Source organism: Pituophis catenifer, unplaced genomic scaffold (assembly GCF_029215685.1).
Source record: "Pituophis catenifer annectens isolate HBS135680 unplaced genomic scaffold, rPitCat1.0.hap2 SCAF_2, whole genome shotgun sequence".
In the NCBI taxonomy this organism is placed as follows: domain Eukaryota; kingdom Metazoa; phylum Chordata; class Lepidosauria; order Squamata; family Colubridae; genus Pituophis; species Pituophis catenifer.
The window spans coordinates 128,948,820-128,962,457 of record NW_027256882.1 but is presented as its reverse complement, the minus strand read 5'-3'; the positions used below and the strand labels follow the sequence as shown (position 1 = coordinate 128,962,457).

The window sequence follows — 13,638 nt, the reverse complement described above, 5'->3', positions numbered from 1 at the left end:
TGGGCCGAGTCTGGCCTGTGGGCCTTGAGTTTGATACTCTTGCTATGTAACTTGCTTGGAAAAATTTTTTCCCACAATTAAAGAATATACAGTTAAAGCAGGTTCTTCTTAAATTTTCCTTTGGTAGAAGAATGCCACTGAAGAATTTATTCTAATAATCGCAGTGGAATTTGCATGAATCAAACCTATTGTTTCCATTTCTAATACATTTTATGTTCTGTCAATTTTACTTAAAGGACTTTGAAGTTATTTTACACTTACTCAACAATTGAATAAGTGAGGCAGCCAAGATCAAGTTTATTCCAAAGCAAACTTTGATGGATTTGCAAATCACTTGAATATTTATAATCTAAGATTGTAAGATTAAACAAGCTAATGAATCTGTTTCCCCTAACAAATAGAGAAACTGAACCGCTATCAAACACATTATTTAGTAGTTTTATTTTATTCTAAGAAGCTTCCTCTTAGCTGATTATATGAAATCATGGCTGAGATCATATACAACTGGTTTCTACAGAGAAAATTCAATCATCATAACTCATGTCTTCTTCCAAGGAAGAACATATTGAAATAAGGATATAAAACAAAAACCTGATACACTTGTGTAAAATTGCAAATGATTAAAGCCATATATCAGTTGGCTCACAAGTGTTCCAGGTTTTTATTTTCCAAAATATAAACAACTCTATGGGGTCTGGAACAAGGTACGATGAAACTCCTTCCTTGCAATATATTCCAGAGTCCATGAACATATTTCATGGGACATCACTAATTATAATTTTGAGAACAACTGATGAAAAGGAATATTTGAAGAGATTACATGATGGAATGATGCTGTTTCACAGGCCTATTGTGCAGTACCCAAAAGAGCTGAAAAAGAAAAGCCAAACCATTTTAATTACTATCTTATAAAAGCAATGTTATAAGAAACTTAGAAATATGGACCTTAAGGCACTGTTTTTGCAACACTTAGAAGGAAACAAAGTAAAAAAAAAACTACACACACACAATTTACTTTAGATAAAATTCAGTGGAATTTATATGGTAATTTAAAAGTTTTTTTCCTCCTCTCCCATACAGAGTTTCTCTTGCCAATCCATCTGGCTGCCGCCTGTCATGTTAAAACAGGATCCCTGATACCATGGTCAGGATTGCAGGTAAAGGAAATGGTGATGGCATAGCGTGTGCCCCAGTCGACCTTCTCAACATGATGGAGGTTTTCCGAGCCAGATGTGAAAAACGAAACCCGTCCTGCAAAACAAGAATCTACAGTCAGGAGCAGAGCAAAATACACATCATTTACCTGATTGCTGATACCTAGGATTCTGTAATTAGCTCCTCAGCTTCAATCATCCAAGATTTGATTGTTATCTAATGGTAAAGATAACCTGTTCCCAGATCAAAATATCATTATGCAATTAACAAGATTTGAGAAAGCCTGGTTTTTTTAAAAAATATGTACATTCTTAGTTCCAGAATTATTAAAAGAAAGGCTTCAGCAGGGGAGCAAAGAAGAAAGAAAGAAAATCTTTGAACATAATCAATCTTAAGTGAAGAAGGCTTCTGATTGTTTTGAAGAGGAAAAAGTAACCCCTATCAACAACTCCTTAAACCAAGTAAAGTCTTATCCTGGGATCAACCACTATAGATGGTGATTCTGGAAAAACACCAAACTCTTTTAAAAAGGTGCAAATTAGTGGTAAACAGAACATCCCAAGCATTTTTTTTTCATATGAATGAAGGCAAATATATGTGTCCCAGGATAATGTTGCAGGATCCAATTTGGGCCAGTCACCAGGACCAGAGGTTTTATCTTACAAGCTTTCAGACTCATCCTGGAGCCCATCTTCAGGTAACTTCTCTCTAGCAGAGTGTGTGCTGTTCTGTAGGTGGTATTTACAGTGCTTGTTGTAAGTGGCTTTTTAGATGTTAATTGGGGTGTGTTGATGGCTGTCTTTTAAGTCATTAGCTGTCATCTGTTTGTGCTGCCCAGCCCTCGCCTTCTAAGTACCTGATAGGCTGGTGGTAAATCAGTACTCCTGTTGGCTGACAAGCGGCCTGTTTCTGAGGCTTCCCTGGCTGTTTTTGTGCCTGCCAACAATCTTAGTAGCTGCAAAATTGAATGTGTGTCCTTGGTAATTGCAGTGTGAGGCTACCAATAAGTTCAGGTCTCCTTGTCTGACTGCTTGTTTGTATTCTTGCAATCTCGTGGTTAGTTTCTTCCACCAGATGGGTTCCAGCAGGACTCTGAAAGCTCGGAAGACAAACCTCTGATCCAGGTGACTGACCCAAATTGGATCCTGCATTTTTTTTTCATGTACAATCTGAAGAGCTGCATAACTTTCCCTTGATTAAGTTGTGTGCTTTTTCTAGAATAAAACCATCTGGAAGAGATTTGGTTTATCTATTTTCTTACATTCTGCACTAAAACTACCCAATAGCTACTTTAGCATATAAAGAAGATTTTAACATCTCATATTAAAATGGATTACTAGACTATTTGTGTGGGCTATGTGACATGCTTGGATTGCTTACTTATGTATTGAGTACTACACTGGTACAATCAAACAATTCAGGTGTGTCCAGTCTTTAGTAGTTTTGTGAGAGTGCAAGCATACAAGAGAGACAACAATGATAAAAAGACTACTGCACCAACTGTAAACAGACGGGCCAGTACCGGTAGATAGATAAATGGTGTATCACTTTGTGAAGATAAATAGAAGCTTGCTTTGTATACATGATTAGGAATAAGCACTAAAGTGTTTAGACAAAGAGACACAAACCATATTGTCATAGTACAGTTTTCCTAAATAAAATATACTGTAAGGAATGAATTTCCTATAAAAAGCATGAGGTTATATGACAAACAACTTGGGTACTGTACATGGTTCAACAGGGTAGTCTCTCATTATTCAACATATAACTTAATTGTAATAAACATTTTTCCCACTTGCTAAAAAATATTCAGCAAGCACAAAATAAAATTAAATATTTAAAATAAATATTTAAATTTTGTATGTTATTTTAGCTCATAATATTAATCACATTAAACAAATTGGCTGTAATATACAACAATGTGTGTAAAACATTTTGGGGTAGGAAAATGCTAGCAACGACAGCTCTGTCTTTCTGGCCACCACCCTTTTAACTCCCAACCATCTCCTACTCTTATAAAATCATCACATTATGAAAAGGAAATGCAATTTCAGTTACCAGAATAGAAATCAGAATTCCAATCACTTAAATTTCTGATGGTGCAACTTCTCAATGATTGGAGTGAATGTGATACTGAAAAGCAGTTTTACACCGCAATATTGAATTGGACTTACAGGTAAACATTATATTCTGCTTTAGTTGCCCAACTGTCACAAGTAGTCTTTCCAGAATAGAAGAAACAGTGATTATTTGCAAGGTTCAATGAATGGCTTTCAAGAAACCATACAGATTTACAATGCAAAAGAAAAAAGAAAAAAGGCAGAGGCATTGTAAGTGAGCCTCCTCAATGAAGATGTACAACTTCTGCCAGCTCAAAGGTTGCACTTCAAAAGTGATGGGGTCACTTTTATTTATTGTATCATTGTGGGAAGACTTATAACAACAAAACTATAACCACAGTAATGTGGTTATATTCATGGTTTTTATTCATGAAAAGCCTGCTTTAAAAAAAAAAATAAAGAGGGAGAAATAAGATAATTCTGCCTGGTTTTTTTCCCCCATTTCCATTAGCAAAAAAAGAAGTCTCCATATCATAGTTCTCCCTACTAAAGAACTTATAGCTATCTTTTCTTTAGGAAGACAGTGTAGGGAAGTTGGATTGGAAGGGTTGGGAAGGATGGACAGAGGTAGGCAAAGCATGTGAGGAAGGCTAGAAAAGAAGCAGAAAGGTAATAAGTAGATGAAATGGCTGGGAAAACAGGGGAAGGAACAGCTACATACGGACTGAGATGGCTGGGAGGAACAGAAGTGCAATCCTCCTCCTCATCATCTTCATCAACATCATTAAAGGATTTTTATTGCTTTAAATTAACAACTACTTAAACTGATGAACAATTGAAGGAATTAGGTGTGTCTAATGAAGAGAAGGACTAGGGGTGACATGATAGCAATCTTCCAATATTTGAGGGGCTGACACAGAGAAGAGGAGGGTCAACTTATTCTCCAAAGCACCTGAGAAAAAGACAAGAAGTAATGGATGGCAACCTTTCAAAGAAAGATCCAACCTAGCATTAAGAAGAAATTTCCTTTTAGAGAGAACTAATTAATCAGTGGAATGGCTTCCTTCCAGAAGTTGTGGGTGCTCCATCACTGGAGGTTTTCAGGAACAGACTGGACAGCCATTTGTCTGGAATGGTACAAGGTCTCTTGAGCAGGGGACTAGACGACCTCCAAGGTTCTTCTAACCCTACTGTTCTATGTTCTAAATTAACTACCTGTGAGAAGTAACACCCCTGCAGTGCAAAATTTTTCAGATGTTGCCATCTCTAAAAGTATAGTTTCCTAAAACGACAAACTACAGACAGAACCAAGAAGGGATCTTATTTTCTGATTTGCTGAGAAAATGTCACTAGTATGAGAACTCCTTGGAAAAGAGGTATGTATTAACAAAGCCTCTTCTGAAAATCACCTGTCCATTATGATTTCACTCGTAGGGGGTTTCAAGGATTGGATATACAGGTAGTCCTTGATTTACGACCACAATGGAGCCCAATTTTGTTGTTGCTCTAAGAAAGACATTTCTTAAGTGAACTTTGCCCCATTTTACAACCTTTCTTGCCACAGATGTTAAGTGAATCACTGCAGTTGTTAAGTTAATAACACAGTTGTTAGTTGAATCTGGCTCTCCAATTGCCTTTGCTTGTCAGAAGGTTACAAAAGGTGAGCACATGATTCCGGGACACTGCAACCGTCATAAATATGAGTCAATTGCCAAGCATCCACATTTTGATCACATGAGCATGAAGATGCAGCAACGGTCGTAAGTGTGAAAAAACACCACAAGTCACTTTTTTCAGTGCCGTTGTAACTTCAAATGGTCACTAAATGAGCTGTTGTAATTCGAGGAGCCCCTGTACTGAGAGTCTGGAATGAGCCTAAAAGGCAAAGAGGCATCCTGTCTCTTGATGAGAAAAGCTCACTCTCTTGATACAAAGGTCTGGAGAAGAAAAACCTATTAAATAATGAAGATTACTTTGCCAGATCTGCTATCACCAACTCCCCTTCCAACTTAATTACACATAATCTTTCTAGGTAACTTAAGGCACACCTCTTCTACCCTGTTTGAACTATTTGTTGGTTCTCCAAAAGGAGTTCCTTTACAATGGTGGAATTATTTCCTGTTGCTACAGAACCAAGCTAGTAGTAAAAAAATAATTTGGAAGCAAGTGCCTAACAAGACTGAGGAAGCTATATCTTTGCCTATAATATTGCACCAGTAAGTTAGTAATGAATATACTGCTATCTCAGCACTGTTTGTCTTTTCTTGTCATCTAAGCAGAAAAGCTGAGTATGGGAATTGCTAAAATATGAATATTAGTGCCTACAAATTCTAGTCCATCAAGGTCATTTTCGTTTTTTTCTACAGGGACTGCATTTTGAGCAATTTAATATAACATGATGATTAGTAGGATTAAGAATCAAGTCCAGGAACTGTCACACTTATGCATCTAAATACATCAATACATCAAGTTGAGAATTTTGCTAAAATTGTTGTCTTGATGAATGATCACTAGTAGAAGGTATAGGCAGGAGTTTGTGCTATGATACATACATTTGCCAGTGATGGGAAGAACATTGAGAAAACTGGTGAGAAATTTCAGAGGCGCCACTTGGTAGGAATGAGCAGCCACGGTTGAGGGCTTTTAATCTTACCTGATTCTAGTATCTGAATCTGTAAACTATTTTTAATGTATCTCTTCTTCTAAAACAGTTTAAGATATATTAAAATGAGTTTTAAAAAATACAAATGCTTTTATGTAACTGATGCCCATAAAGAAACAAAACTGCTCTTATTGTGCAAAACTACTAATTAAAATTACTGAATAGTTCATTTCTTGCCAACTTTGTAATTAGTATAAGCTTTTAAATATATATTATTAACTTTCTAATAATCTACCCCAGTTGGAAGACAAAGAACAAGATTTTTCCTAAGCCGAAGCTGAGTAGATGAAACCAGAAAGTCCCTTTCTATGCATGCCACCCCAGTGGTGGAATTCAAATTTTTTTACTACTGGTTCTGTGGGAGTGGCTTGGTAGGCATGGTATGGCTTGGTGGGTGTAGCTTGGTGGGCATGGCAGGGGAAGGATACTGGAAAATCTACATTCCCACCCCACTCTGGGGCCAGCCAGAGGTGATATTTGCCGGTTCTCCGAACTACTCAAAATTTCCGCTAATGGTTCTCCAGAACCTGTTGAATTTCACCTATGCCCCCCAAATAAGATGCAGCCTTCTTTCTCTTCCACCACCCAGAAAGCTGTAAAAACTTTGGATTTGTGATGGATAAACTGTGAATACTAATTTTTTAAAAATGCCAGTGTAATACATGCCTTATACCTACGAAGGGTTCCCCAATAATTTAAACAATGTAGTTATTTGGCTCTCTATATATGTTCCTTTAGCATTTATAGCATACAGATATGAACAGATTCTCATCTCAACCCAACATGAGAAATATACAGCAGTAAAGTTATTAATTGTTAACCTATGCAGAAAGTTTAAATATAGAGATTAGTGATGGTGGAGGTCTGCTTTATCAGGTCTGCTCCTAAATATAATATAGATCCATTCAATTTTCTGGAGTTCAACAGAAGGCCGAGTCATTTAATTATGTAAAAACTCTCTTTTATTTCAAAGTACACATACTATGTGTTGAGACTTCACTAATAAAAACAGTTTCAAATTGCCGCATTACTAAGATGTAAATGTACTGTAGATATGACAGAATACGTCAGGCTTTTCTCCAAAAATGGATAACTTTAAATAATACTTTTTCTACTCAGTTGGCAGTAAAAAAAATAAAGTTTCAAGAGCTATGAAAAGAAAGCATATGATTAGATATGACATTTGATGTTAGGTCACGTCTGACTTGTATTTGCTTGGAAGGATATGTTAAAATTCTAGCTTATCAAAGAATGAACATCATAGCATTCACTTGTCAGTAAGAATGGCTATCAAACCTAGCCAGTTCTGGGTATGGTTCATTGCCCCATCAAAACCAAGAACATTAGTTCCACTTAGAGTAAGCAAGAGCAAAACCCGGACTTCTGACTCTCATTCCAAAGTCCCTAGTTTATATAACAAGTAACCCAGAAATAAAAATGCCCGAATCCCTTAGCCAGATCTTGCAACTGGGAATAATAGGAGAGCATGTGCTAGCCTATAGCTCCTTCTCTGGGAAGACAGAAGGCTGAGGAAATCTAAATGCCCCAGAATTAGAAAGCAACTATAAATTCCAATGATAAGATACAAGCCTATGCTACAAACCTATTATTCAGGTCACATGGGGGGAGGGTAAGGGGAGAACCCCAACATTGTAAGTCACTCCTCAAAAAAAACACATTATTTCAAATGAGTTTGACTAATGCTTGTTCAAATGCAAAAAGTTTCAGAATCTGAAATGAGAACTTTGCACCATAAGAGCATTGTATTTTCTATGTACTTCTATAAGGGTATTTAAAAACCTTATTTTTTAAAAAAAAAGATCTAGGCATCTCACAAAAACAAGCTACAGTAACAGTACTTTACCTATAAATCTGAGGAAATCTGATGGATTTGACCTGGACATAAGTTTTGGGAGTTCAACTGTGCTGACTGGAAATGGAAATTCACTTTGAAGTGGTCCACAACCGACCTCCGGGTTTATATGCTGCTCTGAAGGCTGCCCTTGGAGAACTACTCTTGCAGAATGAGTCAATCTCATGCCTAAGACTCTACTTTAAAGGCAGAGGACTTTGTTCCCTTAGTCTTATTTTCTTTCAAAACAAATGCCCAAACAAAATAAAGAAGAAAGGGCTCTGCTTTGAAGGGATACCCCTGGGAAATGTCACAAAATCAGACTGGTGTAGAAGTAAGCCAAGCTATTTCCTATTCTTTGGCACTTTAGGTAATTTTTGCCTCAAGACAGTATTTATTAAGCAATACAGAGATCTATGATGTTAAATATGTGGAGTTTCTCCCCTGACTGAGAATCACTTAATGAGTAAAAACCTGTGGTAAAAAGTTCATTACATCCTCCCTAAGATCACTGGATGTTTTATCATTAATCTTGGGTAAGAAAAAACGGCAACAAAATACATCTTTGTCATCGAAGACTTATAGCAGAGATTTTTAAGAAAAGTTTAAGAGGGATGAAATGAGTTTGGCAGAAAAGTAAGACCTTCTACCTGAGTGCCTCCAATTCAAGCAAAGTGGCCCTTTCCTCTTGGATAAGACCTTTTCAGAATCCGATATTGTCTATGGTGATTGCTTGAGCCAAAATGGTAATAGTTTACAAGGTTTCCCAGGCTCTCTGTTTCATGTGATTCAATGAAAAATAAGTATTTGTTTGCATTTATTCCTTCTTTATGAAGTATAAGCAATAATATAACCATGAACATATGCTTTAAAAGTACCTCAAATAACAAAGTCATGCATTGATACATAAATATCTTCCAATTTTTGTTGAATTATAGTTTCATCCCTCTTAAATTTTTTTTTATTTTAAAATAAACTTTATTAAATTATCAATTATAAAAACAATTAAAACCATAATAAGATATTCATATACATAGATCATATCATATATTTGACATTTCATTTCTATTGTTTTACATATCTATATATATTTTTCTTCTCTACACATTATATATTTCATAACTTAGTCCCATATTCATTCTCCTGATGGTGAAGTCATTGTTGGTATTTATATGAAATAAGCATGGAAACACACTCTCAATTATCAGTTCTTAGTTTAAAATTCACTATTAAAGAAAGGTAAAATTTAGTACTCATCAAGATTATCTATATGCTTTACTACACATATCCTTATCCACTTTCTTTTCGCTTAATCCAATCATACCACTTATCCCATACCTTAAAATACTTTGAGCTTTCCTTATCCTTTAATTTCAGTGTTAGTTGATCTGATTCCACACATGCATATATTTTTTGTATTATCTGCTGGTCAGTTGGCAAATGATCCGTCTTCCAAACTTGTGCAATTGCTATTCTGGCCATCCCTCTTAAATTTTACAGGATTTAATTTAGTTGCATTTTTGGAATGCAAAAAAGATAATGATTGTTCTAGTCTTGCCTTCACAAATAGTTCAGAAACATGAACTATTCAGCAAACTTTTGTTGTTGTTGAACTAAAATAAAAATATATATTTCTCCAGCTAATTTTTGTTGTTGTTCTTTATTCCTGCATAGTCACAGAAATGGAGCATAACTTGATTCCTAAAGGTACATCCAAAGGGCATTTGTTGAAGGGTTAACCTCTTTAAAATTTCACTTAAGCTTAGTGTGCTCATCTTCAAAATAAAAAGTAATAATAAAATATATTTAATCAAGCTTTAAATAAAAGGACATGCCAATTAATAGTTTCCAACATGGGTTATAATAGAGAGATTATGAACTTCTTCCAGGTATCACCTGAGAAAGAAGATCCCTTGCTGAGTCTGAGTCTTCCTAAGGACTTGTTTTAAAGTGACAGAATAAGCAGCTTCAGATCATTAGGAAGGGGCCCCTAGGCCTGACCTCTCAAGTGTAATGTTCTGTATGTCATCCCTTCAGCACAAAACTCTTTCCCATGAAATCTCAGAAAGATTTTACTTTATTAAAATCATGTTCAAGGGGGAAAAAGGATCGGATTAATCAGAAACTTGTTCATAAAGAAAATGCATACATGGAGAAAAGCAATTATATCCAGCAAAAGACACAGTTTCCAGAGACCAAGCAATCAAATTATTAAAATTCCTTCTGTAGGAAAATTATGAAGTTATTTAACTGCACATTGTTAACACGGAACATGATTATGATGATTTAAGGATTTTACTCTCCACCTACTTCCTTCCCTGTGTCTTCCTTTTTTCTATTTCATTTCCCTCCAACAGTTATAAATAACATCATTTTTCTGGACAGAGTCTTCTGTTTAACCTACTACCAGTATGCCAATTTTTTAAAGTTATTAATGCTTTTAGGTATTGCCACAATACATTACACCTCCTTTTGTTTAAAAAAAATATTGTTAAAAGTTAACATTATAGAGCTAATTGAAATGGCAAAATATACACATTAGAATGACTGCTTGGGAAGTGTGATTGTGCTAAAAAGGCAACACATGAAGCTACACAAATGTCGACATAATTATAACACTGATGCCTCAGTGATTTAGATTCTCAAGAATCCCTTGGAAATTTTGGCCATAATTTACCACAAAATTAATCATACTTAAATTTAGATGTTCACAATTAAGAGCTAGAAGAACCCCAGGGGCTAAATGGGCTCCTAAGGGAAAGTTTGAAGACATTTTTGTTACATATATTCAAGAAAAAAAAAACAGTCCTTTTCTGGAACCTTCCTCAAAAAAGAGGCTGGTAGTAGGGAAAAAACTGGAACTCTTTAGAGAAAGATAATTATTTTTCTTGCTTGGTTTGGTTAAAATATATATATTGAAGAACAGCAGAACCGTTCCAGGTATTTCTTGGCATGTAATTAAAGAAACACATGCATTCCTATTCCTCCGTATTTAACTTTAAACATTTTGGGAATTTTTTCTCCCATGAAATGTTTTTCAAATAAACTGTATATTAAGCCCTAAGTAATGATGAAATGATGATGGAGAGGGGGTAATCATTTGATTCTTGGCAAAGACCTCAATTAGCCTCTGCAGTTTTCTTGGCAAGATTTCAGAAGTGGTTTGCCAATGCAAACCCTCTTAGGGATGAGAAAGCGTGACTGCTCCCAGGTCACCCAGAGGTGTGAAATAATTCAGATTATCTTTTTGTAACTCAAGATCTTTCAGATATCTTGGGACCACAACTGCCAAAATTCCAATCCAGCGTGGCCAATGGAATGTATCTAAAGGGCTCCAGGCTGGGGAAGGATAGACTAGGTGACTCTTTGTAGCATGACATTGTTATAAAGTTTCAATAGGATAGTGAAACCTCTATGTAGGCCATCCACTGAGTCATTTTGGCTGTCTCTTTGACTTGGTCATTCAGATTGTGAAGTCAAAATAGATAGAGGTTTATCTATCTGAACATTCAGACTAAATATTTCATTTGCAATAATCTAGATTATTAGCTGAGTATCACCCTTTATATTTTAGGCTCTTTTTTTACCATCAACAAAATACTTTGAAAATTAACAATTCACAAATTGTGCTTATATTTTTTTTAAAAAATAATGTTTTCAAAACCATGTTTCCTCATATAACATCATCAAGTTACAATACATATTTACCTCTCATTTATCCTTTAATAGAAGGGAGCTAGAAATCACAATTCTTACTTGTATAACATTTGAACGATGAAAGGTGTAATACTGCCAAAATCAATGTAAAATAAATGCAAATATTAGATAACTCTTAAGACAAACTCTTAAGTTTTATTTGCACTTATTTCGACTGACTTTCTAATTCATTTATTTCTATCCTGACATCATGGATACACAAATTAGAGAACTGTGTTCAAAGGAAGACATTAAAAACAGAGCATGAACTAGTAAGATTTGTAAAGCAAAGAAAGTTCTACCTGCTCGAGGTTCTACAGTCCTATTTGCACCTTCATCCATAAAGACAAACCGCCCGCCACCAAAGTCTTCTGCATAGTCTGATAGATAGAGCAGTGATGTGTAATCAAAGGAGCCATAGGTCACCTACAAAGGAAAGATAAAGTACTGAATATCAAAAGAAAGCTTGGGAATTGTATTGGGTCTGCAGATGCATAGGCCCTAAAAGAAGTTGGTTATCTGGATCCAGGGTGGATAAAAATCAATGATTTTTTTAAAAAAATTTAAAAAATCAGATTTTTTTGATTTAAATCAGATTTTTTTGATTTAAATCGGATTTTTTTGATTTTTATCGAATTTATTTTAATAAAAAACTTTTGGAGTAAAAATCTATCGTAAGATAGTTTTCTATTTAAGATACATAAATAATTTAGTTTATTCAGCATGAAATGGAGCTTAGTTATGTAGCACAAGGCTGTATATTCTGCAACACTGGGACTATTGGTGAGTCAACAGTGAGTCAAAGGAGTAGCAGAGATGACAGTTGCTCTTTAAAAAATATGATTTAAATCGAGTTGATTTAAATCAAGCCTTTTTACTAGTGATTTAAATCATGATTTAAATTGTGATTTAAATCAACTCGATTTGAATCAAATCCACCCTGTCTGGATCCCTTTCACTTGGGCTCCAAGTCCAAGTATGGCAATGAAATTTTATTGATTTCATTTGTATTTGACCTCTGGTGAGACAAGGAATGTATCCCTCCTGGTACTGAATGATATTTCAGTGGCTTTTGATACTATCAAACATAGTATCTTCCTGGACTACTCCCAAGAAAAGAGTGGGGCACATTGCTTTGCAGTGTTCTCCTCAATCTGAATTTGCTTCTTTTGCAGCCACATCACGCTACAGCTTCCATCTGCAATCATGTATTTGTCACATTTTATTCATAAACACTATTACTAAGCTAGGTATCTCTGTCCTATATCTCTGTATCTGATGTTTTTTTCACTTTATGAAACACTTGTATCTGTCTCTAATAAATTTCCTTCTGCAGCTTTTTTTTAAAAATGGGATCCTTGATCAAATGGTTTGCTGAAATCTAGATGGCTGCAGCATTTTCACAATCTAATGAAGTTACTGAACAAAAAAAAAGGTTATTCTAATAGGGCCTATCCTTACACATATATGCTTATGTTTACTAACTATTACATTCTTTTCAAGGTAATAGAAATCAGAGATATAATCACTGATTGGTGGATAGTTTCTTGGATGGTCTCTTTCTCCTTTTCAAAGATAGGAATCATATGACATTCCACCTGTTCTCCATGATTTCTTAAAAATAACACATAAAGGTTTGCCAAACCATCAGCTACGTCTTTCAGTATCCAAGGATGCAATTCCTCAGAGACTTAAGATTCATTTAAAGAAGTATCGTCACACCATGTTTTATTAAACTGTAGCTCTGTGCTTTCATCTTGGTCATCATAATTCCCTTAGACAGCACATAAATTCTTGTTGAAGAAGACCAAACCAAACAGCAGGTAAAAAAAAGGCTACTTCCTGTTTGCCTTCTCCCATTTTTGTTAAGCAGTTGGTATACCAATTTGTGTTTTTTTCCCTTTTATGTTGAACATATATAAATAATTTTTTCTTCTACTTGTTCCACTAACAGTAAATAGATTTTCTCCATTTGTTTCTTTTTTAAAAAGAATACAGTGTATACTACACTTATGTCATGTACAATCTCTAGTCAGAAACAAAATTGATAGGTGGTGCATGTTCCAAACAAAAATAATTTTCTTCCAAAAATTAATATCCTTCATCAGTTTAAGAATGAAAGAAAATGATGAGGCAGTAGCATATGCAAGAGAAAATATCTTTGCCGAGTTGATCAATTAGTTTGCATAATTTCCTAATCATTTACTGAAAGA

The 13,638-nt window shown here is 35.1% G+C and overlaps 1 protein-coding gene across 2 annotated transcripts in view; it reads right to left on the bottom strand.

Moving 5' to 3' along the window:
• Positions 1-1,034: 1,034 nt before the first annotated feature.
• The window catches only part of OGFOD3 (2-oxoglutarate and iron dependent oxygenase domain containing 3), a 42,581-nt gene continuing 29,977 nt past the window's right edge, over positions 1,035-13,638 (bottom strand). For both annotated transcript variants that reach the window (XM_070934592.1, XM_070934593.1), the window contains exons 8-9: positions 11,728-11,851; positions 1,035-1,251 (exon numbers count right to left, since the gene is read on the bottom strand). In XM_070934592.1, coding sequence (XP_070790693.1) covers positions 1,115-1,251; positions 11,728-11,851 — 261 coding nt within the window. In that variant the 3' untranslated portion in view covers positions 1,035-1,114. The remainder of the gene's footprint in view (positions 1,252-11,727; positions 11,852-13,638) is intronic.